A 26,117-nucleotide genomic window follows, 5' to 3' on the forward strand; every position below is an offset into this window, starting at 1 on the left:
ATATTGCATGCATGCTTTTGCATTGTATCATAGGTTATGTCTTGTTCGGGCCTTCCTTCCTTGGGTTAAATTCTAACTTTAATTCCATATTTAGATTCAAATTTTCAGAGAAATAGGCCTGTAAATGGGGAAAACACGAATACGGCTTAAAGGTGCTAAAGGTAAAAGATGGGCGAAGGGGCACAGTTCTAGTTCAAACCCTCAGACTACTAAACATCGTGATGCCGCCAAGTCAAGATTCTTTCAAGAAAACTTGAGTTAGTATATTTGCTTTTATTAATAATAGGATAAACATAGGCCCTACTTAGTTTTATATTTTTATCCATATGAATACGGTCCACGAACATGCAGCGGTCAATGGTTAACCCATTAATTTAGGCTTGGCTTTTGTTATGTTGATGGTTGTACTTGATAACTTACATGTGATTCTGACTTGTGTGAACCTGGCAATAACTCAGCAATAAGTAGTGCATGCACCTCATAAAAGCTATTGCTGGCCGTTTTGCAGAAAAATACACCCGAGTAGGTTATTACTGACAATGTCAACAGATAGAGGACACATTAACGGACACGACAGTATCAGTATCATGTAGGTACCTGGGTACTAAGGTATGGGGGGTAAATGCAGCAATAAGTAGTGCACACGTTGTATAAAATCTATTGCTGGCCGTTTTGCGGAAAAAAACATCCGAGTAGGTTATTACCGATAATGTCACCTGACAGAGGACACACTACCGGACACGACAGTATCAATATCATGTACCTGGAGACTAAGTTAGGGGGGTAAAGTCAGCAGTAAGTAGTACGCGCGCCTTATAAAATCTATTGCTGGCCGTTTTGTGGAAAAATACGGCCGAATAGGTTAAGTTATTACCGATAGTGCCACCTGATAGAGGAGGACACATTTATCGAACACGGCACTATCAATATGATGTACCTGGGGACTAAGTTAGGGGGGGGGGGGTAAAGTCACCAATAAGTGGTATGCGCGCCTTATAAAATCTATTACTGGCCATTTTGCGGAAAAATACATTCGATTAGGTTATTACAGATAATGTCAACTGATAGAGGATATATTAACGGACACGAAAGGATCAAAATATGTACCTGGGGACTAAGTGATTTGTCTTACTGAGATATATCAATGCCAATAGTGATCGCTGATTCAGTAGCGCGCCGGGGCTCTGCCCGCAGTTTAGGGAGTGCCATTGTAAAGGTTTTCAGCAGTGGGTGTTAATAAAATTAGGTATACTGTAGCATTAGTTAAATTTAGATTAACCGGTATTTAAATTTCAGGTCTCCCTTCAAGTCTTACAACCGAAGCCTTGAAAAAGCACAATGCCTTTACATTTGGTGCTAAGAAGAAAACTGATGAAATGGAGGTGGAAGATGATGCACAGAGTGCAAGCACATTTAAAACAGTAGACACATTTGCAAGTGACTGGAGTGCCTGCTCAAACAAATCCTTCAACATGTAGGCTAAGTGAAGTTGGCCTAAGCTGTACATCTGTACGTTAAGTTAATGGTGGAATAAACCACTGAGTAGGCCTTATACGAGTAACTCTTCTATATCGCCAGCTGCGTTTGTTAAAAACTTAATATTACCTACTTTAATACTTTCTTATGGAGTGGCTACCATACAGATTTAGGTATTTTAAGCCAAGTATGATTAAGTAGATCTGTGTAGGATGAGTGGCGTTCGTGTAATCAAGTACCCAAGTATTTGATTGGTCGTTAAATAATCATAGATTACAATAGACCTCGTCAGACACACATATAAAACAATAGTGATACATTATAAGTCATCACATCCACAGTTTAGATTTGTAATGTGATGCTAGATGTCCTAAAACTGACAACATAGGTTCATGTCAATCATCAAGTCATTAACTTAGTTAGGCCCTATTGTCATTAAACTTAACTTACTCTATCTTCGTAATTTAAGCAAGGGAAGATCCGTGAACTGGTTCACTTATTCACCTATTTTATTCAGAGTCTTGTAAGTTAGTAGGCCTATTGTTAATATTGTCACTGCATATTGTGTTTGCCAATCAATCAATTTGGGCACATTTGCTGTTGAGTTAATTTGAAAAGTAGCCTACTTAATCACTGACATATGCTTATATTTAAACCAAAATGAGAGAATTGATTGCTAAGCTGTATGGATTTTTTAACTAGCAGGCCTATGTAAAAAAAACTGTTAAATGTAAATTTGTTGAAGGCTCCTGACACAGTTCCGGCCAGACTCTGAAATACACAAGGAGATGTTAGCAATACTGGCAGCTGTAACCGAAGTTATCAAGTCACAAGGAGGGAAGGAATCCAACACTGAATACTTTGGAGCTCTGGTATGCGATCTTATATTTTTAGCCTAGGTTAATGGTTAAGTAGGTTAATGGACATTAAAATATTGTGATATCAGATATCATAAACTAATACCTACTAAATAATTATGGAGGTGAAATGCCTAAAAATAAATTGGCATTGAAGATCATTAGACTTTAGAGGTTTCTGATGCGCTGGAAAAGCAAATTTTCGCTCTTGTTTTATTGTATTCATGTCAAGCATTCTCTTCATTATACAAATTTATAAGAAGCAGCCACTTTTCACTAAAGTAGATCTTATTTATCCAGCCACACGCTGGGGTAATATTGTCTTTTTTACTAAAAAGTTCAAACAAGTATATGATCCGAATTGTTGCAGATGACGACACTGTCCGATGTAGAGTTGGAAGAGACCCCTCTAGCCGCTACCTTGTACCTACTACAGATGGGTATCAGAGGTGTGCCCACTGGCGTCTTGCAATCCAGGTTCTCCCAGTGCAGCAAAATATTCCTAGACATTCTTTCAAAATATGCAGAAAATGAAAACAATGTCATCATGAGAGGAGTAAGTTTCATGTTAGTCCACAATAATTGAACAGGTTGTTTCAAAAACGACATAGTTAAAAAAAAACTCAGAAAAAAACCGTCTTAAATCAATCCTGGAGGCAATGCTGAATAAAGGTTTCTTTACCAATTTTCAGGTCAATGTAAGAATACCCATTGGGGTTATATGACTTATGCTTGTTCTGTGTTAAATAATGTATTTAGCATGTAGACGACCTAAAACACTTAAATGCAATTGGGTGAAAAACTGACTTATGCGGTATTTAAAATAACATATTATTCAATTTATAATAAGTAGGTAAAAAGTGTAAAAAAAGGTTAGGTAAACTAAATAAAAGGTATGGATGGGTCGGTTGGCAAAATTCCTGTAGTATTTGTCTATAGTATTTGTAGCAAAACCACCAAATTGATAATTGATGGAAAAAGTCTGTTAAGATTCAAGATGTTATCGGATGTCAAGCAATAATTTCGCTACAACCTCGTGAGACAATGGTGATTACGGTAGCGGAAGACGATATTGAAGTCTTTGCAATGCCGAAAGATGCTGTCAATGTTATGGAATGTCATTCAAACGAAACGATAATCATGCAATGGCAGAGAATATTCAATATTTTGCCACGATCGTGGGACATGGCATGGTCTACTTAGTAGCGATATTGCTAAAGATGCTACATTCGCAACATTTAATTTTCCTGCTAAGCTACACTGGAGTTACTGTTGTTGGATTTATTTTTTGTTTAGGAGCTGATATCCTGAGCCCATAGGTTTAAAAAATTACAGGTTTTAATTCTCTATTGATGAAGCCTTTGTTCTTTAGAAAAGCAACCGCTGTAAAATTTCTTAGAGACAAATTCTCTGTTGTCTCAATGTGTTACTTATCTCCTGTGTTTGTATTTTCCAGCTATTCAGCTGCATATCAGTTTTATTGAGGGCGCAAGAGTTGGGCGTGTGGAAAGATCATTCCACCAAGAAAATATTGGAATCGATGCTAATCTTCACTGTGCATTCAAAACCCAAAGTAGGTAGAATAATTCATGTTTTAAGTGGTGTAACAGAATAGTCCTTATGGTTTCTAGCAACTAAAAATCAATACAAGACTTTTTACCAGCTTAACTTACTAGTGCCAATACTAATTTTAAAATATTTGCTTTTAAAAGCTAAGCTTAAACTAATGAAAGTTGCCACTAGCCAATAATAACAATGTGCTAAAACTATGAAGGATCTACAAATGAACTTTTTTATAATGATTTTTGGTTATGCCTTTTTTTTAAACTAAAGTTTTTCATGTTATCCTTGCAACATCTCAAACTAAACTGCAATTAATAATTAAAATACAAAATAACTATAACTTATAAAGTAGGCCTGGCTCGGATGTACAACAATTTTAAATTTAAATATTTTAGAAGCTCTATTTTGAACCGCACCCTCGTACCTGCACCCAGGCGAACGACTTGGAAGCATGACTCCATGTGCAGTCCCGAGGAGCGGCACACAAAACTTTACCAACAAGAGGAAAAACCGTGGAGGAAGGCTCAAGAACAACACGCCATTTGAGAGAAACGAGCTGTAATAACAATTTCAAGAAACATTAGGCTAATTCCAAAAATAGTAATTAACAATTATAACAATAACCATCCAAATTTTCTTTTAATGAAAGCATATGAAATTGTCACTAGAATTATTTAGGGGCCCCAGAAATTAAATTGGATAGAATAAAAACTTTTAAAGAAGTCTAACTGAAATAAAAATTTAAAAGAGAGCAATAACAATAAAAGTAGGCTAGTAAAAAGAATTTGAAGGAATAACAACAATAATTTAAATGCTGTGCTCAGAAAAATTTAACGTTAAATAAAACTTCTCAAGTCCATACGGCAACAGCAACAATTAACAACAAATAAACTGTAGCAAAATAAATAACAAATAACAATGGTAACAGGATTTGCGGTAACTTGCGGTGTCAGTAGTATGCCGGTACAGAGGGCCATGAATCTGGGCGGAGAAGAGGGCCAAGGTCCCATGTAGGCCAGGACTTCGTATGCTTCTCCGCCACAGGCGGATGGTCCAACTCCTGGGCCGACAGCACCGGAGGGGGAGGGGGGGGCGACAAAGCAGGACGGAGAGGCGGCCATAGTTCAAAGTTAGCCAAGATGGAAAACCCTCTCCGCCAAGGTTGAAGTGTCAGTCCAAAGCACTCCTCACGGGCCCCATCAAGCGCGCTGGACGCTCTTAATCTACAGCATAGTTGACAATATCTTCACAGAGATAATAAAAAGGCAAAAGTACATGGAAAACATAAACATGCCACAAAATTAAGATGCCAAAGGATGCAAAATTATGCCGATGCAGTGCTTACAACAGTCGCACAACCTATGAAACGTCGGCGGTGGGAGTAAGAAGAACAAGACACAGCCTTGTTGAGGGTCGTTGGAACAGTAAAAGTTGAAACACAAACTAACCTACTATACAAAAAACAATTTGACTGTTGATTATAAGTCGTGACATTTGCCGGTGGAAAGTAGTCACGGCTCAATTTCTTAAATTTATTTTTGTTATTCCATAATTTTCATAATTCATTAAACAGACCTTATCAGTACTAAGCGGTATGATCTGTTAACAGTTAGAAAATTCATTTTATTACATCATACTTATGGCGATACTGGATACATAATTATGATGTATGATCATGTGTAGATTGTCCTGTAGTTTTGTTTCGTATAAGCTTAGATTAAGGTCACCAAAAATGTTGTTAACACTCAAAAACCACATACTGGTGAGTGGTAAGTTCTAATATGGATAGAATTAGAGTTTTAATTCCCATGTCAAAGCTGTTGCCAGTTTTATGAATTAAAAAATAAGTTCTGGTAGTTGAATTGATTCATTCTGCCCAGTCCGTCGATATAAATAAGGCCCACTGATTTCTGCTAACTTTTAAAGCAAGTCACACTTAAAGTGACATAAAATATCACAGTTGTGACTTGTGTAGGTGAGGAAAGCTGCTCAGAAAGCTGTCGGTTCCGTGCTGAAGAAGAGCTCAATGATGCAGGGAGATAACCCGCCACCCCACCACCCTGCGGCCACCATCGTCGCTGACTTCTGTGTGAGGCAGATGGAGAAGCATGGTGCTGGCACGACTACCCTGCATGTCCTGGGCATGCTCAAGGAGATACTGGCTACATTCCCTCGAAGCCACCTCAAGGTAACCAAACTCTGTAAAAATGTATCCAAGGGCAAGGGCATTGTACAATCAATTGAAAGAAGGGATTTGGTAGATTAAAACATTGACTATTTGATACTGAAGTAGACATCCCATGAATATGGACCAGCTGCAGCCAATTATTTTTGTACCAAAAAGAACATAGTTGTGTCCAGTTACAAGAATGCCCTGTTTTCAACATTTTTTTTCTACCTTTTTTTTGTTGCTAACATAATTGATGGGTCATGAAAAAGTTCACAGTAAGTCGTTCCATCAATTTGACTTGGTAAAAAAGTTTGTGTATTCGACAGAAATTAGTAATGTACATTATCACTATCTCTCGGTGGCTCACATCAACTATGACAATTTGATTAAAAATCTGGCAACAACTTTAACATGGGGATGTAATGTTTAGTTGTATCAATAGTCAATGATTATAATCTCAACTTTGGTATAAAATAATTAGAGTAAGGTTACAGGTTTCAGTACATACCTGTATTTACATTGTTTTTTTTACAGTTAAACTCTGCTGATCTGATATTCGGTTATATGGCACATTTGATAACCAACTTTCAGTGTAAACGTTCGTTTTTACCCTGAATTACACTTACACTTACAGGTATGTTTGACACGATTAATTTGCATGAATGAAATCGTGTTAGGTCAGAGGTATTGAAAAATCACAACAGAACTCAGAAATGTGGCTACATACCATTTAATAACAATTTTACTCTCTACTTTAACTATATTTCTATTATTCATGTAAGAAAACCAATCTTTAGATTAACAATCGATCACTGCCATTGTCTTGAATATGCTCATGCTGTATTAGCAGGTGTCTATGGTATATCAAATAGCCTTGTGTATGTAGTTCTGGTGGACTGATGGATGCATTCAAGATCAGCATGTAAAAACGTAAGGGGAACAAGAAATAAATGGACCAAAATGCATCAATTTACCTTTTGGCTATAACAATCAAATTTTATTTTTCAGACAAGTTGTGAGACTATCCTGAAAGTGATGACTCTGGGTAACATTCTGATCAACAGCTGTGGACTGCAAGCTCTACACGGACTGTTTGTGTCTCGCCCGTCCCCAGCAGTGCTGCCAGCTGAACTAAACGCTAAACTGATCGCAGCGTTGTACGACTACCAACCGTCAGCTGTTGATGCTCAGCCCACCCAGGCTTGGCTGGCCGTCATGCAGGAGGCATTCATCAACCTGAACAAGTATGACATTTCACCTCTCATGGGAACATTCTTTAGACTTGATATGTTTGTATGGAAATCTCCCTATCTATCTATACTATTATAAAAAAGAGGTGGTTGCTGTATGTGTGCATGGGAAAAGTAAACTCGAAAAATACTGGTCGGATTGGGCTGAAATTTGGCATGATGATAGCTCACATTCCCGATTAACATATAGGCATATTCTTATTTCAAAAATCCTTTCGGGCTCCGCCCCAGTGGCTCTGGAGTTTCCCATGTTAACCTTATGAGAAATGGAATTATTGAATCTTAACAGCTGTTTCAATTAAACAAGTTGGTTCTGTTCTATGATGTTCAATAGCATTAAAGTTACAAGGATTACCAACAGGGTGCAGCACTATTATTTCTTTTACATTTATGACAACAGCTAATTTGCAACCAAAAGGTGAGTGAACCTGGAGGCGAGTTAGCGTAGCGAACGAGCTAACCTGAAGGCAAGTGAGCGCAGCGAACGAGCTCCAACCTAAAGGTGAGTGAGCGTAGCGAACGAGCTCCAACCTAAAGGTGAGTGAGCGTAGCGAACAAACTTCAACCAGAACGTGATTGAGCCATGCGAACGAGATAATCTTGAAAATTAAGAAGTTAAACGGGGCAAAGCCCGCGGGTTACAGCTAGTAAGAAATAAGTCTTAAACTGCTGTACTTATTAGTCTTGGTGTTCCTGAAATAAAATATTTAAAAATTGTTTCTTATGTATGTTTGCATATTGATTTAATGATTGCGATGGGGGTTTCTCTTAGAATAATTATTGATAACTTTTGTAAGAGCAGTACTCCTGGTCTAAAAAAAAGATGAACTCATTTTTTTATAACTTAAAAATACATGCACGATCATAGCCTCCGGCCGCGGTGTTGGTATAATAGTTATTACTGTACATTGTATAGGCTGGACCAAGGTGAGAGTGTGGCTAATCTCCCCCACCTGTTCCTGCTACTGACGACACTGTGGCTGTCAGACAAGCCAGAGGTGTTGACTGCCACTACACTCACTATGAGAGCTCTAGTAGAGGAGGTGGTAGGACCTGCGGCAGCTCTGCCTCAACACCGCACAGCTGTAGCCAACGTCATAGCCACTGTACAAGCCGGCCTCAAGTATCAGTACCATGCTGCCTGGACACACGTGCTTCACGTTATCGGAGTTCTGTTCAAGGTCACTGACAAATGCAAACAATTAATAATATATTTTAAGGTCAAATATTGGAATTTTCCTATATCTGTAGTTTTTCACTACACAATGTTTCGGGAGGATAGGAAACCTCTATTTTCAAGTTAGCTTGTATCCTAAAACAAAACCCTACATATCTATCTAGCTACCTTAGCTGTATATAGCAATAGGATAAGTCCAACTAAGTTATTTTATTATTATTATACAATAAATTAAGTACCCTATCCTTTGCAATAATGAACACAGCAAATAATATTGTTCCCCTTATTTCTCAGTTCATGGTTGTTGGAACACTGAAAGCTCCTTATGTATGTGTACAGGTTAAAGGACCAAGACGTCTTAATCTTAAATATTTTCTGAATCTTTTCTCAATAAGCTGTTATATTCATTTTTTGTGAGAACAGCAGAACATCGAGCAAACTAAATTGGGAATTCCCTTACCTCATGTTAAAATCCCCCTTCGTGGAAGTGGTGTATCACTGTAATCCGCTAACTGGTAAAGCTGGTTTTTTGAGACAGTAATCGTTGGCTGTAAAGCTTGGGGAGTAAGCACCGTAAAGTGACAAATTACAAAATGACGAGGGTTCTTCAATTAAGGCCTCCATAAAGCTCCTGTCACAATCAAAAGCTGGTTTAAATTTTAGACCAATTTCCTGTTCTTTACTCATTCACTACTGTTGTAGCCGGTTTCCACCTCAATGCAACAGTTAGTTTACGCTTCTCTTTTAAATTTTGTGCAATTTTTCATATGTTGGTATCACTTAGCATGAAAATATTACTATTTATAATTTGTAGGCAATGAGTTGTGTTTGATTGGTCTATCTAGGTGTGTGGGGAGCACTGTGTAGACAGGCTGACACCTTGCCTACAAGAACTGGCAGATCTAAGAGACTCCCACCAGTTCTGTTTCACCAGTGAGTTGGACCATGCTGTTGGACAAGCAGTTCGCTCTATGGGCCCAGACGTTGTTATCAGGGCGATTCCACTACAGGTCAGTAAACTGCAAAATACTTGCAGTATTTAATTTTTTATGTTTTAACATACATGAACAATTATTGTGATTTCTTTTAACCCTTAGAGTGCCAGGCGAGAAATAAAAGTAATGCTCAAAAAATGCCGATGATTTTTCCCGAAGGTCGCGCTAAAAATGCCGAGCGCGATCTGGCGATTTTTAGGTTAAAATTTCGTAAAAATCGAATTTTCGATATTTTGACCAACGAAAATCGATGTATCGCATCTAGTAACTTTCGACTCAATGTTAATATATGGGTTAAAAGAATCCGAGTATCCATTCGGTTGTTATGACAACTGTTCGATCATTACGAAACGTCCGGTCAGCCGGACGTTGGCACTTTTGGCTCGTTTTAAAAACGTCCGGTTCCCCGGACGTTGGCACTCAAAGGGTTTAAACTGCCTTTGTTGAAAAAAAGTAACATTTGGCGGGACAACTGTATTTATATTTCTTTCCTAGTTAATGAAACAAGATACTCTTTCTTACTTTGGGAATTACAGAGCCACTGGGGCGGAGCCCGAAAGGATTTTTGAGATAAGAATATGTCTATATGTTAATCGGGAATGTAAGCTTAAGCTATGCCAAATTTCAGCCCAATCCGTCCAGTGGTTTATGCGTGATTGAACTCCAAACACACACACAAACAAACAAACAAACAAACAAACAAACAAACAAACAAACAAACACACAAACTTTCACATTTATAATATTAGTAAGATTTATAATCTGCTGTTTCAGCTGAAGGGGAGCATGGATACTGCCCAGGAGTTCAAAAGATCCTGGATATTACCCATCCTGAAAGAGAACATCCAGAAGTCAACTTTGAAATGTTTCATCGACCAATTCATGCCACTTGCTGTTATGTGCAGGTAAGCATTTAGCTACACATATATGTCAATACAAGAATACTTTATTTGCAATCTTTAAGATTAAAAGGAAGTCAATACAAGTTGTAAAAAAAAAATAGCTGATTAGAGTTCTTGCAGTGTAGACATGATTTATGACGTTAAAAAACTTGGCACGCGTGTATGGGGGTTTCTCTTCATAGAGCCTTGTGTTGTGAGCAGGAAGATTGTAATAATTTCTTCGCCTTGTGTTGTATGAGTGCACTTCCTGGTGACGACAGGCCCAGGAAGAGTCAATAATGGCAAGAGTTCGTAGTATGAAGAGGTTGACTATGGTCATGATTTTTAACCTCCTAAACTCTGGGCTGCAACTATCTGTTGTCTCAATGCCAGTTTGAAATTAATAAAATTACAAAAATATTAGTCATTTTGATAATTGGTCTTGATAAACTCACTGTTGATCTTAAGCAAGCTTAACTTAGGCCAGTCATGTACCAAATTTAATGTTGGATAACAAGAAACACTAACGTAATTTAATCTGAATTAGTCAGTTATTACTGATAACTAGTATACAAAACTAATTTTCTCTCCTATACTATAGTACTGCCAATTTTACTTTTGAAAAGAGGGATAATTTATTTGTGGATTAGTAATAAATTGAATTGACATGTTTTGATTTTATTATAATAATAAGGATGGGGAGGTTAGTCTAACGATTCCTAGAAAAGATTGGTTGAACCAACCAATATTAAAATTGGAGGCAGATAAACCAACAAATGTTGCTTGGGCAAAGGCGATTAATTTAGGCAGCAAATGATTCAGAGCCAGTTAAGAGAGGGTCCACTGTACCCCTTCACTCTAGACTTTTATTGTTGTTGAATCTTTATTATAAGATGAAAATTTTGGACATTGCTTTATTATTTTAGTGTTCTCAACTACTGTATATAATTATATATATTTGTGTAACACGTGTTGTTGTGTAGGAACCAGTCAGCCAAGTTTGCAGCCGAGAACAACCAAGTGCGGTCACTGAGCTACGACCTGATGCAGACTCAGCTGTGGGCCTTACTGCCCAGCTTCTGTAGCCAGCCTGCGGACATTGCCACCTTCTTCTCGGTAAACCAACTATAAACTACACTTAATGACTTAAACACTTACTGTTCTATGTTCAAAGCTAGTATATAGTATATTTTGTACTTAATCTGACGGAATCTACTACATAAATAACTTTTCTAGAGTAGCATAGGCCTATATTGTTGATCATTGTGTATTGTACAGGGAATAGCCAAGCCACTGGGAAGTATGCTGAGTAACCAGAAGGATCAGAGACTGTCAGTGATGTCTGCTCTGCGCCGACTCATCACCTATGCAAGGGACAACCAACGTCAGCAGGATGTTGCAGAGTTGGCTAGGTAGCTTATTGTTTGTATTGTTGATCATTGTGTATTGTACAGGGAATAGCCAAGCCACTGGGAAGTATGCTGAGTAACCAGAAGGATCAGAGACTGTCGGTGATGTCTGCTCTGCGCCGACTTATCACCTATGCAAGGGACAACCAACACCAGCAGGATGTCGCAGAGTTGGCTAGGTAGCTTATTGTTTGCATTGTTTATATTGTATTGTTGATTATTGTGTATTGTACAGGGAATAGCCAAGCCACTGGGAAGTATGCTGAGTAACCAGAAGGATCAGAGACTGTCGGTGATGTCTGCTCTGCGCCGACTTATCACCTATGCAAGGGACAACCAACGCCAGCAGGATGTCGCAGAGTTGGCTAGGTAGCTTATTGTTTGCATTGTTTATATTGTATTGTTGATTATTGTGTATTGTACAGGGAATAGCCAAGCCACTGGGAAGTATGCTGAGTAACCAGAAGGATCAGAGACTGTCGGTGATGTCTGCTCTGCGCCGACTTATCACCTATGCAAGGGACAACCAACGCCAGCAGGATGTTGCAGAGTTGGCTAGGTAGCTTATTGTTTGCAATGTTTATATTGTATTGAAGGATTGACGTACGATGATTAATATCTACTAGATAACCTGTTGCTCGAAATTGAGCAAAATTGCAACTTGTAATAAAAATGATAAACAACAAAACCATAAGCAGCAAGACCTCAATCAAAGAGTGATTCTAAAGTCTATGACTGATTATAGAAATACGAAAAATATTATGTTGTAACAAATTATAAAACTAACCTACAATCTATATAAATAAAATTAGAGTTTTGTCTGTACATTGCTTAGAATAATGAACTTTTTGGTTATTTTTACATTTCATAGGTCAGAGAAACCGAATCAAACCTTATCTCAATTTCTGTCTGTCTGTCTGTCTGTCTGTCTGTCTGTCTGTCTATCTGTCATTCTCTTGGTAACGCTAAAATACGCACTTTATTACAACTACTCCTCAATAACTATAGCACTGTCCCGCCTGAAACTTATTTTCCAAATACTATACATATATGAGATGGTTTTAGACGTATTTCATCGAATATGAGACAGTTAGATATTTAACAGTAAACCCTTGAAAATCAAGTTTTTGTCGATTTTTGACGTGGAATTTCTGGAAGCCCATGTTAACCTTATGAGAAATGAAATTATTGAATCTTAACAGCTGTTTCAATTAAACAAGTTGGTTCTGTTCTGTGATGTTCAATAGCATTAAAGTTACAAGGATTACCAACAGGGTGCAGCACTAGCACTATTATTTCTTTTACATTTATGACAACAGCTAATTTGCAACCTGGAGGCGAGTGAACGTAGCGAACGAGCTAACCTGAAGGCAAGTGAGCGTAGCGAACGAGCTAACCTGAAGGAAAGTGAGCGCAGCGAACGAGCTCCAACATACAGGTGAGTGAGCGTAGCGAACGAACTTCAACCAGGACGTGATTGAGCCATGCAAACGAGATCAGATAGTAAAAATAAAAGTAAGCCTACCGTTATAGGATCGACCGGCAGACACAGAGGTAATTTAACCTTTTATTGATTGTCATACCGATCCGGAACAACAAAAAACAACATAAAATGAAGCTATGTATAATAGTTTGGCCAGCATATCTTAAAATATGCAAACCAACTGCTGTTCGTTATATAAGAAGGTTTCAACTGAATATTATAAGATCCCCGTGCGTAGAACGGGTACACAGCTAGTGTTTAATATAGATCCGTTCTCATACTGCTTTGGTCATCTCTTATGTATTGTAGGTGGGTCCCCACTATGAGAACGTAGATGTCACCTAGTTTTTGTTAAAATGTATTTTGTCATTTCTAATGTTTGATATTAATCGTCCGTGATATCAAAGGAATTGAATCACGTATAGTGACGACTTCAGGATATGTAGCTAATCAGTTCAGGTCTACAACCAAGTTTTTAAAACTAGAATTTCCTGTCTTAATGGGTTTATTTCTTTTAATGTAGGACTTTAGAGAGTAGATTCTATAATAGTGGACGAAGTATCAGTGTTATGTCTTAGAAGATAAGGAAAGGCCAATTGGCTGATTAGGATTATTATGTACAAGGATAGGGATCAGATAGCTTACCTGGTAGACAGAGTCCGGATTAGCCTTGGTAACACACATGACACAACACAGAAAAAAAACTTAATATTCCGTCCCAGTTAGGGACCTCATCAGTTCCTAGACTCAGGTAAGCTAGCTAAACTCTATTCCTTTTCAAAAAGTTCCTAACCAGCCAATTGGCTCTCCTTAAAAATGTAAATAACATAGTATCTGAATTACCAAACACCGTACAGAATTAAATATTACATGTACAAATGAAATTTTTTTTGGTGATCTGTTGCACTGCATCAAGCAAGTGAAGTAGTGTACAGAAGCTTGATTGAAGGCTAATTGTTTGTTTAGGTTTGCCAAGAATTACCTTCCGATCCTGTTTAACCAGTACACCACCCCGGCCAAAGGCACAGATGAGGAAGGCATTCGGCTGGCTACACTGGAGACGATCAAGGTTTGTGGCACAGGGACTGAGCCTATACACTGTGCAATATAACTTGTCTACTGATAGTCTTGCCAATAAACACCTCGATCTGTGAAATCCATAACTATACAATAAATAAAAATTTAGTGGACAGCATCACATGTAATACTGACGATGGAAATTCTACTTTTAGTACTGAAAATCTGTCCAAAAACTTACTTGCAGATAAAATTTGTATACATTTTGTTAGTATCACAAGATACAAGATACAAGAACTTTATTGTTAGTAAAATAAATAATGTGTTACATTAGTATCTCCCTAACTCGTCCATCAATCCTAAACCTAAACATAAACATAATTTAACAAAATTTAACTTCTTCACCTTATAACATTTAGGCACAGATGAGGAAGGCATTCGGCTGGCTACACTGGAGACGATCAAGGTTTGTGGCACAGGGACTGAGCCTATACACTGTGCAATATAACTTGTCTACTGATAGTCTTGCCAATAAACACCTCGATCTGTGAAATCCATAACTATACAATAAATAAAAATTTAGTGGACAGCATCACATGTAATACTGACGATGGAAATTCTACTTTTAGTACTGAAAATCTGTCCAAAAACTTACTTGCAGATAAAATTTGTATACATTTTGTTAGTATCACAAGATACAAGATACAAGAACTTTATTGTTAGTAAAATAAATAATGTGTTACATTAGTATCTCCCTAACTCGTCCATCAATCCTAAACCTAAACATAAACATAATTTAACAAAATTTAACTTCTTCACCTTATAACATTTTCTAACATTCTATAATTAGTAAATTAAATAAATTCATCTCATAGTCACTAGTGAAAACTGATCTAATGTGAACAAACAGAGCTTAATTAAAATTTTCATCAACTTCTTTTTAAATTAATTAAGAGGAAATTTTTAAAATGATTTGGTAGATGGTTCCAAAGTCGGAGCAAAAAAAGACTTGCCAATGCTTGTCGCCTTATGTCATGCCTACTGATATGGATTTTACTTTTACCTCTAGTGTCGTATGAGTGAAATTGTTCATTTGTTGTTTTAAAGATATTTGAAATATATGAAAACTCGACTTGGTAAATGATTATGCAAGGAACAGTAAGAATCTCAAGATTTTTGAAAATGTTAACACAAAATTATATATTACGTAAAATGTTCTCCATAAGAATAGCATTGGAAGTCATACACAGCTGATTTTTGTTTACTTTAATATAGGTGATCACGCTATAACTCCAAGCCAGTATTTAATACACGCAGTTGGTTTACTTCATTCTTAGACAGTTAACTCCGCAATTTACTCTTACTGTACACTATTAAAACCAGGGACAACGTTATTATAATTCAGACTTTTTGAAAACCAAATACCAAACCGAAAATGGAAGCCGTTCAAAGATTCAAAATGGCAGATTCAAGATATCTTTGAACGGCTGCCATTTTCGACTCGGTTTATTGTCTGAGAATTGTAATAGTGTGTTTTTTCTGTAGGTTTACTTATCAATCTCCAATGAGGAACTGACGTGTGAGCTGTTTGACAGAGCTCTGGCCAAGCTAGACTCACTTGCTAAAGGTGATAACTTTGTGAGAGAGAGTGTGCTGGACTTGCTCAGGACATTGTCTGTACATCAGAAGAAACACAAGGTCGCTGAACTCTACTCTCGCACTGTCGCCAAACTGAAGGAAGTCTCCGACCACAAGGAGCAGAAAAAATACTACAGGTATATAGCTGAATCTCAATATCTGTCATATTTTTATACTGTGGAAATTATTGATTATATAAAAAGGTAAAAATTATCTTGTAATTGCTGAGCGTTGTTGATCACCCACTTGGCAGTTACAACAAGTAAAATTAACCTTTGATTTAAATTGTTTGAAATATAATTATGATTGTTTATTAGCTTCTTTGTTAAATTCCAGCAAGGAAAGAGTCCTTTGACGCTGCACACTCTTAGAGGCAATGTTCCTCAAATGGTAGTTTACTCTGTTATAAGTTCAATTAGACACAATGCTTCTTATAATTATTAAAAATTGTTAATAAGTTCAATATGAGTTTGTCTGTACCCTAAAACTTCTTCTCTAATGTGCAGGTAACTATTATCCATGATGGCTATTGAAAAAGTGAAACTTTGGTAGTCAAATGAAAAATAATTCTGTTTAATTTTATTTATATCTGAGATTTTCTAGGCCATCTTGTCATTGTCAGAAGAAATTAACGATTTTCATTTGGTTGTAGGATTTTGGAAGATTTGTGTGCAGGTGATAGTGAGGGATGCAAGCAGTTTTTTGATGACCACATTGAAGATATAAAGGGAATATTACTAGAGTCACTGTCAAAATCAGCCGTCAACAGTAAAGGGGTAAGCATTCTGAAATTGAAACTGATATAGCATCCTTTCCAACAATGACTTCTCGGGGAGCAAGCTGGCACTACTCGCTATAGGATGTGTGACTTGTCTCCAAGGTGCTGGGATCAGATCCCAGTTATCACACCAACTTAAGTAATAACGCCGCAACCCTCTAAGCCTAGCGTGAAAATGGATCAACGAGTATGGCATCCTTGGATATGTGAAGGTGGAAGTGTGAATTGAATTTTTGCCTTATCAATAAGGTGTCAATAGCCTAATTGCTAACTCATTCAAAGATAAGGTTTATATCTTGAGTTTGAACCACTGTGATAATTAGGTAACAAACTTCTTCTTTATATGTGCTGGCCGTATTCCTTGATGCTTGTCTCATATGTGGAAGTTGATGAAAGAAGTGATGAAGCAAACCAAGGAAACCAGGATACTCTAAAACATTTTAGTACCGTCCAAAATGTAGTTGGTGATGGTGTGTTTAAAATAATCTAGAAGTGGATATGGTAACTTTGTTGAATGTTTAACATTCTATTCACTATTGTTTCAAGTAAATCTATAAACAATTTAGGCTAAAAAATTGGACAACCTAAATTTCCTCAATAGTTTATTCAAAGTTTTATCTCACATTACTATTAGTAAGTTCTAAGTTGTGTTCAAAACCTAGATCACCAACAATTAGATTATTGTACTCAATCTGTGTATATTCAGCCTAGACTACGCTGCCTGCTACTGCTGCTCGACCACGCACGCACATCCACACAGGATCTGATAGCGTCTGTGGTGCCCGAGGCCGTGCTGTGCTGCAAAGACAACAACGCCAAGTGTCGCCAGACCGCATATGAGCTACTACACAAGATGGCTGACGTGATGGCAGACCGAGGTCTGCTGGACAGATACCTGGAGATGATCATGGCTGGTCTGGTTGGCTCACAACAGCTGACTAGTGCCACCTTGCTGGCTCTGGCTGCCATAACACATCACAGTAGAGGTGAGCCAATTGTCATCGGTACACTTGGAGAGTTTACAGGGTCTAAAGAATGTCAGCGTGTCAGGCCTTTTTACTTCATGTTGGGTAAAAAATGTTTGCCCTTGTGTGTGGGGTAAAAATAGGGTTCGGCTAAAATTGGTGTTCATTTTGTAAAATACTAGTCTTAATGCGATAATCATATTATAATTGTACATAATATTGTACAAATGATCTCCACCATAACACACTAAAATCGTGAAAATCTTCCGCAGTCACGGAAAATTGTGGTCAAATTTGTGGTCATGGCAAAATCAAACATCTTTAGAGGTCACAGTGATATCTAAAACATCTGTAATCTTGGCAAAAATTGTCAACTAATTTAGTTATATTTTTGAGGCCCAAGGAAATAGTTAACTTTTATTCAAATTTCACAATATGAGACATTAAACCATGCTAATAATATCCCAAATAATTTTTACCCTGTAACTTGTAGTAGTAAACCATTATACTCTGAACTATCACTAATTCATTTTAATTTTTAACCTTTATTTTTTGTCAAATTACTCACAACTACTGATTGACTCTGAATAAAATAGCCATCCATGGATGAAAAACCTTAAGAACTTGTCTCGTGAAAAATTATAAAGTTTTATTTGGTTGAAGCTTATATTTAGGGGGTTAAATAAACAAACCTATGATTTTTAATTGTAAGTACTACAGGAGTTTCAGAATATTGGTGTTAGTGCTACAGTGGTGTGTGTAATGTTTGACAGAGACCATGCCGGAGGATCTGGTGAGGCTGGTGTTCAGCAACGTTTGTCTGCTGTGTTGTTCTGCCTCCAGGGAGATCGTTGGCTCTGCTCTGAGCTATCTCAAAGTCTTCATCACTTCAATGGACAATGAACTGGTCGCTCAGTCTGTGCCAAACATTGTAAGTAAAGATGATAAATTGTTAAATATTTGCGTATAAGTTTCCATGAACTGGCATTCACACCTTTTACAACTTTTAGAGTCAGTAGATTCCACTTTTTTATACATACAAAATATTTTTTTTTTTGTATTACAAAAAGACAACATTGTATACATTTTGCACTGGTGAAGTTCTCAGCTCTAATTTTATAGTAAAGTTTAGTTTGATTGAATCAGCTTGAAATCTTTGATAAAATCATAGAATTGGCACAATAACTGTATTTGAAAACTACATAAAACAGCCACAACTACACATAAATTTTCATCATAAAGGTCCAATTCCTATGCGGTGACTGATATGGCTGTAGTTGTACCACAGCCGCACGATCACAGCCGTACGGCCCGAGACGCTTGTCTTAATTCCTATGCTGCGATGCCCGGGCCTATTGACTAGATCAGTTGCGTTGTGTTTTTAACATCATGGAATAAACACAGTTGGCAGCGTATATATTACTTGAAGAAGAGGAGGAAGAAGAAATATTAATGTGCATGGTGAAAAACAATGAACAACCTAATCCATTTTCATGGTATGGCGAAAAGAGAGGTTTCAGAGTATTCTCTATGAGAGACAACATCAAGTATTGACTCCGCTTGGGGTTGAAAACGGATAGGTGGTGACAAACCAATTCAATCAAATTGAAATTTGAATCATCCATAAAGGTATACACCTGAAACTCTGTATGTACAAACTATAAATTTATTACAGCCGGGAGACTGGAGCGACTATAGCCGCGCGGTTAGAGTCTTTATGGCTTGACTGCTAGTCGCTGCAGTCCCACGGCGATAGACGCTCAATAGGAATGGGTTGCATTGACTTTGCGTGGAAGCAGTCACTTTCTATGGCCGCGTGGCTGTAGGAATTGGACCTTAAGATAGATGACTCACTGGTTTTTCCCCAGTATGAGTTTACATTACTACAGTGACATGAAATCACTGACTGATCATTGGTATATATTTTTTTATTTGTCAATTTTACTATTATGGAACTAAGCTACAACACGTTTGTAATCCATTGACAATTTTCTCAGATGAAAGTGATGGTGGGCATGACAGAAGACTGTAAGCGCCATTTCCGTACCAAGACAAGAGACTTGCTGGCTCGGCTAGTGCGGTGGTATGGCGCAGACAATGTGATAGCTCTGATGCCGGAGACAGAGAAAGTGATGCGTGCGAGGTTGCGCAATATGCGCAAAATTCAGGCTCGCAAAACACGCAAATGGGCGGAGTTACGTGAAGCAAAGGCAAACAACAAGGACGACGAAGAAGATGACCAGTTCTCTGTCAAGAGTAAATTGAAGAGGTGAAAATTAATATAAATTCTTTTACACATCCCTCTTATTTTTTCAGTGATAGCATTTTCTGCATGAAAAACAATAATATTCTTTGTTATAGAAAGATGCATAGTTAAGTTTCGCTATATGTGTAGTAAAACATGTCTTTCAATAATTGTAGCTGTTTATATCACAATTAATTCTGACTCTTAACATTTTTTACCTACTGTATGTTTTTATTCGGACCCTATAAGTTGATTTTATTTCATACAAATAAAAGCACATTGTGGGAATTCAACAAACATGTAATAATTTGTAGGAAACAAACTGTTAGTAATCAATTACATTTTTTTTTTAATAAAAAAGTCTGTAGCTTTTTTGTATATAACTGCACAAAAAATGTTGGTCCAATATAGTTAGGCCTAATTCTTTTAAGTCTGACTTGAGATATTGATTTTAAATTTAACTGTTTCAGTATTGATGACATTTTGGCTGATTTGGACGATTCAGATATGGAATTAGATGAAATGGTGGATGATAAACCAAAAACCAAAACCAAGAAGAAGAGCAATGTGTACATCAGGGAGGGGGCCGATGATATTGTTGATTTTACTGATATCTCGACAACCAAGAAAATTTCTTGTAAGTATGAGATGAGTATTTTTCCTTATTTATACCTTAATTTACGTAGACCTGATAAATTAAAAAGAAAATTTAATAACTATGAAACCAATGATATAAATCTAAAGATGTAGGTAACATAAAGCACAAGAGCCTAGGTTTAGGATTGTTTTGTATGAGGACAGACAGCTAGCTCACAAGGATGGGAAAGAGTCCAATCTGGTAGAAAAACACAACTTTACTCTTTAGGCCAACAGTACAAAATACACAAATACGTACATTAATTTTTCACATTTTCAACTGAAGAAGGTATATGTGGAAAATGTTGTTATTGACAGTGAAATATTCTAATGTTTTTGTATGGTGTTAAGTTTTGATGTTTTTCAGCCATATCGGGCACTTTCCCATTCAGGTAAGCGTGCTATCCTCCCTATAAATTCTGAAATAAACGCTAGGCCTATGTATAATTAACTAATTATCATCTTATTCTAACTATCTATTTTTGATGTTGAGTTAGCCTAATTTAAATTATGCCTACTGTAAATCCAAAGGCAAAGTTTAATTTTTTTTATTATTCTTACTCTTATTTTTTATATTATGAATCTATATATTTAATACACAGTTGTAACACTGTTTTCTCAGTAATTACTGGACCGATCTACAAGATTTATGTCTCAAATTAAAGGGGATAGTGTGTAGATTTGCCGAACTTCCTTAGAATTTACGTATTGTCTAAGGGCTACGACCTACAGCCCTTTAAAGGTCGAGTCAATACAATTCTTATTGAAGAATATAATACACAGTTTATAAATTATTCATCAGCTGTTTAATGTTTGTCAGACATTTGTTATTATTTTTATAACCTCACTTTCAGTATGCAATTATTAAACTTGGAGTTTCTGTTTATAAACACACGATTTTGATCAAGGAAAGTGTGTTTGTTAACTTATTTTTGAAATGTTTTAGTTTTCCTGCAAAGTGATCTGAAGGAAAGTGGTAATTGAGTTTAAGTTTGAGTATGGAATGTGAAATAATACCCATAGTAGGGAACGGAAACTTATTGTTTTGATTAATATAATTTATACTACGGCCACCAGAATAATCATGGGGAAATCCGCTTGCAAGTTGTACGTATAATTGCTAATGAGTGGGAAACATACAAACATTTTATAGTAGGTGACGAATCTTACTCAAGATCAGTGTTAGACGTTCAGTTGTACCAAACTTCACCTTCTCGAGATGGCGAGTATGCTGGGATACGTGGAACTACAATATATCAGTGAATTATGAATTAACTTTATTTCTTGTTAGCCTAAAAGTTGTATTTTATACTTTTATTACACAACAATTTTGTTCCTTTGAATATTCTTCAATGTCATTAGTCATCTGTTAGTGAATATACTTTATACTTTTCAATCAAATGGTGACCATACAAAGTAGGTATTTTAAGCCAAGTTTGAATGGAGATGAGTGTATGATGAGTGACGAGATGTCGCGATCTTGTAGCTTGTTAGTGACTAAGGCGGATTAGACACTGTGTTCTAATATAAATCATTCATTAATATAAATGAATTATCACTATGCTATGTTGAAAACTATCGAAATCAATTTTTATAATATATTGACATCATGTAAAAAAATAGATGGTTTAGGATTGCCAACTTAATAAAAGGTTCGAATTTTGTAAATTTTAGCATCAAGACCAGACCAGGTTGGCTTTGGGCAGTCAGAATTGCAAAAGAAGAAAAAGAAGGAAAGTTCTTTTAAGACAGCTCCTGATGGGAGGTTGATCATCAAGGACCACAGTGACTCGGACGATGAACCTCGCAAGAAGCCAGGACACATCCCTGGACTCTCCGACTCAGGTGTTTACATTCATGCTACTATATAAAAAACATCAGTATGATCAAAGTTGAATAAGAACGATGAAAACTTAAGTAAACAAAGTAGCCTACATCAGAAGCGTACTCTAAGCCTCTAGGGGGTTATGGAAAAAAAGCTTTATTTTATTAGACATTTTAGTCTCTAGCACTCTTGGTTTGTACAATCCTAGTAGTTATACTAATTTATGATCCTAACACTGTTTGGTTGTGTTACATCTCACAGAAGACGAAGATGATGAGTTCAATGAAGCCCGCAGCACTGTTTCTTCAGTAGCGCAGAACCGCAAAAGGCACTTGAGCACAAGCAGTGTCGCCACATCATCCACCATGCCCGCCATGAAGTATCAAGGTTAGTGAGTTGTTCTTGTTGCCCCTTACGCTCTCGTGCTTACAGTTTATCATATGACGAGTAATCATTAGAAATTTGCATTTCTCATATTTAACGTGTAAATACATTATCCTACTATAATATTATAAGTGAGGCAGTTTGGATGGATGTATGTTTGTGACAAGTAAACACGAAAAATACTGGTTGGATTGGGCTGAAATTTGGTGTGATAGTAGTCAACGTTTCTTCTTTAGGAGCTTGGGTATTTAAAATCACTCTTAAACATTTCTTCACAGATTGTATAAGACGTTCGTGCGTACCAGCCATGTGAGGGCTCGCCGGCGGTAGAAAAGTCCACTTCATCATCTTCCCCACGCAGAACGCTTTAATTTGTTTGTTATCAAAAGACTCAAGTCCTTTTCTTAATTCCTTCTCTGCGCCCTTAAAGTTGGTACCATTGTCAGATATCAATTCCGAAGGACAACCCCGTCTTGCTGCAAATCTCCTGATTGCAAGAATTGCCGAGTCCGTATTGAGAGAAGTTGCAATCTCTAGTGTACCGCTCGCACTGACAGACATGTGAACAACAGTGTGCGGTTGACTTCTACGTTCTCATTAAGGGCACCCGCCTACAGTGCATAAGAGATAACCAAAGCAGTATGAGAACGGATCTATATTTAAATATTGTACCATAGATTACTTTTATAATTTTTTTCAACATAATATTTTTCACATTTCTATAATCAGTCATAGCAATTACTTTAGAGCGACTCTATGATTGAGGTTTCGCTGTTTATGTTTTTGTTCTTCATTATTTTATTACAAGTTGCAGTTTTGCTCGATTTCGAGCAACAGGTTATCTAGTTAAAATTTAAAAGGAATAAAGTAATTTTGTCAGCTGTTTCAACTACACAAGTTGGTTCTATGATATTAAATAACATTAAAATCTATAAGGTTTAACAACCGGGTGGAGGACTATTGTTTTTTGCATTTATGACAATATCTAATTTGAACCAATTAGCAACAAAAAGCTGTGAAAAACAAGAATTTCACTTTTCTTTATTGCTTAGGTGCAGTGGTAGAACGATTATGGCTATGGTAGTTGTGCTGTACTATAGCATACTGTAAATTAAAAGAACCAAATTTTCTTAGGCCTACCATACACGTTCCGGTTTTCCTTCAGTCCCGGACTGTACAGTTCTGGACTGAAGGAAAAACTGAACGTGTGTGTCGATTCCTTCAGGCAGATCGTTGGCCGGACGGCCGGATGGGAAACAGCATTGGTCCAGCAGTGTTTCCCATCCGGCCGGGCCTCAAGGCCGAATTGAACATGTATGGTGAATCCCGCAGTCCAAGACAGTGCTGCTTCCCCCTCCCCCTATACATTTTAAGCATTATCGCATTCGCATCCTTTCTTCATTATGAGTCAACTACTGGTGAAAAGCATAATCGGAGCTGTGTTGTTTGTTGATTTGTTATAGTTCGGCCGCTTAGAAAACGACCTGCGCGCTAATGCTAAACCAATGCTGGAGGAGGTCGTTTTCTAAGCGGCCGACCTATAGTATAGTTTTCGCATTTTGGCTTTGTAGTGTTGTGTGGTGATTTTGTTAAGTACTTCACATTAATCATGTCTACCTGGTCAAGAGACTTGACACTCGAATTCATAGAGAAATGTCGAGGTCATGAATGCATCTGGAAAATAAAAAGTAAAGAATAGCCTACCACAACAGGGGAATGAGGGATTTTGTGAAGAAGGCGGACCTAAAAGCCACAAAGGACACGGTGGTTAAAAAAAAAAAAAAAAAATTAAGAAGTGTGTTTAGAAAAGAGTTGAAAAAATTAAAATCGTCTCAAAAACTCCAAACTGTGCAGTTCCGGACTCAAAGCCAGGCCGGGACGGAACGTGTATGGCAGGCCTTATACCGTGTTCTTCCATTGCAATCGAAAAGCACGAGTATAACTGCAATAAGCATTTTATACTTATACGCCAACTCCGTATGAAGGACGGGTACTCTGATAATTTGCTTATAACTTGTGGATTCATTTACTTGGTTTAATTTTCAGCTGGAGGTGTCGGTATTCATAGACCAATCAAGAAGACAAAGCCTGGTACCAAACAAAATCTGAAAGGATCTCTCGGATCTGAATACAAATCCAAAAAAGCCCAAGGAGACGTTAAGAGGAAAGGCCTTCCAGATCCGTATGCATACGTTCCCTTACGCAAAGATGCTCTTAACAGAAGGTTAGTTTTTATATAAATGATTGATTTACAATCTAATCTAGTAACTATTATTACTATGTTTCATATTTTTATATTTAATCATAATATTTCGTTTCCTGAATACTAGAAAACAAGAAATTAATTAATATTTCATTTACAGTGGCAAATGTTACAAATTTAGTGATCCAAAGGAATTTCCACTAAATTATTTAATCAGCTTAAGTAAAGGTTGAATCAGTTACAATTTTTTTTTATAACAAGAACAAGTGATCAAAATCTCAAGTTATTTTATTGTATTGGAAATACACTTTATGAAATGCTGCTCATTTTGTGGCCAATGGCGGGGTCAATCTTTTTATATTACAGCTTGAGTATTTTTGATACAAATTTAACTTTTTCTTAATCTTTCAGAAAAAGAGCAAAAGCTGTCGGGCAGTTCAAGAACATTCTGAAGGGTGCGAAGAAAGGAGCAGTGATAGGAGCCAAAAACAAAATGAAGATGAAAATGAAACAGAAAAAGAAAATGTAATAATAATGTTTTATTTTTGTTGTAATTTTGTATGAACTGTATATATAATAGATAAAAAAAATAGGTTCAGTTTTGTATCATTAAATCCCATTAAACCTTTCTGAAAGTAATCCTATAAAATCTAGGCACTTTTGCATACTACTTTATGAATAATGGAGAATCAATTTTTAACTACCTTTCAATTTCTTCAATTTTTGACCTAGGTGACATCTGGGAAAATGTTAGTTAGTCTATATATATAATACCCCTGCCCCTGCCACAGCAAACCTGCCATCTAAGTGAATATCCATTTGCCTGAATTGATTTTCAATTAAATCTATTTAAATAAAATAACATTAGGTTTTACAAGTACCTAGGTTTGCTGTTACAGGGAAATTAATAAAGTGTGTTTTTTTTGTAAAATATTAATAGCTAAGTATAGGCCTAAAATCAATTTGCCAAGTTTGATCAAAATATATCTATAAACAAGCTAACTACTGTACAACATTTTACAATATCCTCCGTAAGAATAACATGGTAGGTAATTTTAAAATTAAAATTTTTTAAATTTTCTCTGTTACTAATAACTGTACAGAGACGCTTTGATAGACTGATTTTTTTTTTAAGCTCTTTAGTAAGGTCTAGAGAGAAAAGTGG

At 36.7% G+C, this 26,117-nt stretch overlaps 1 protein-coding gene across 1 annotated transcript; it reads left to right on the forward strand.

The window, feature by feature from the left end:
• LOC128988913 (RRP12-like protein) lies at nt 1-25,545 on the forward strand. Its single transcript, XM_054410691.1, has 23 exons — nt 1-257; nt 1,297-1,474; nt 2,222-2,348; nt 2,704-2,889; nt 3,790-3,906; nt 5,872-6,084; nt 7,075-7,310; nt 8,233-8,497; nt 9,339-9,503; nt 10,263-10,393; nt 11,353-11,485; nt 11,648-11,781; nt 14,228-14,330; nt 15,824-16,053; nt 16,569-16,692; nt 17,401-17,680; nt 18,433-18,590; nt 19,657-19,928; nt 20,375-20,541; nt 22,215-22,385; nt 22,627-22,752; nt 24,796-24,973; nt 25,364-25,545. The coding sequence occupies exons 1-23, from the start codon at nt 125-127 to the stop codon at nt 25,479-25,481; spliced, it is 3,945 nt and encodes a 1,314-aa protein (XP_054266666.1). The 5' UTR covers nt 1-124; the 3' UTR covers nt 25,482-25,545.
• The last annotated feature ends 572 nt before the right edge of the window (nt 25,546-26,117 follow it).

Source organism: Macrosteles quadrilineatus, unplaced genomic scaffold, assembly GCF_028750875.1.
Source record: "Macrosteles quadrilineatus isolate MER2022 unplaced genomic scaffold, UCM_ALF_1.0 Scaffold_1__1_contigs__length_201487025, whole genome shotgun sequence".
Taxonomy (NCBI): domain Eukaryota; kingdom Metazoa; phylum Arthropoda; class Insecta; order Hemiptera; family Cicadellidae; genus Macrosteles; species Macrosteles quadrilineatus.

What these genes read in the sequence shown, in the direction of transcription:
- LOC128988913 (XM_054410691.1), top strand. Translation starts at nt 125, where the DNA reads ATGGGGAAAACACGAATACGGCTTAAAGGTGCTAAAGGTAAAAGATGG. An exon ending in CTGAATACTTTGGAGCTCTG is followed by an intron (nt 2,349 to 2,703) that starts GTATGCGATCTT and finishes GAATTGTTGCAG; the next exon opens with ATGACGACACTGTCCGATGT. An exon ending in GCATTCATCAACCTGAACAA is followed by an intron (nt 7,311 to 8,232) that starts GTATGACATTTC and finishes TACATTGTATAG; the next exon opens with GCTGGACCAAGGTGAGAGTG.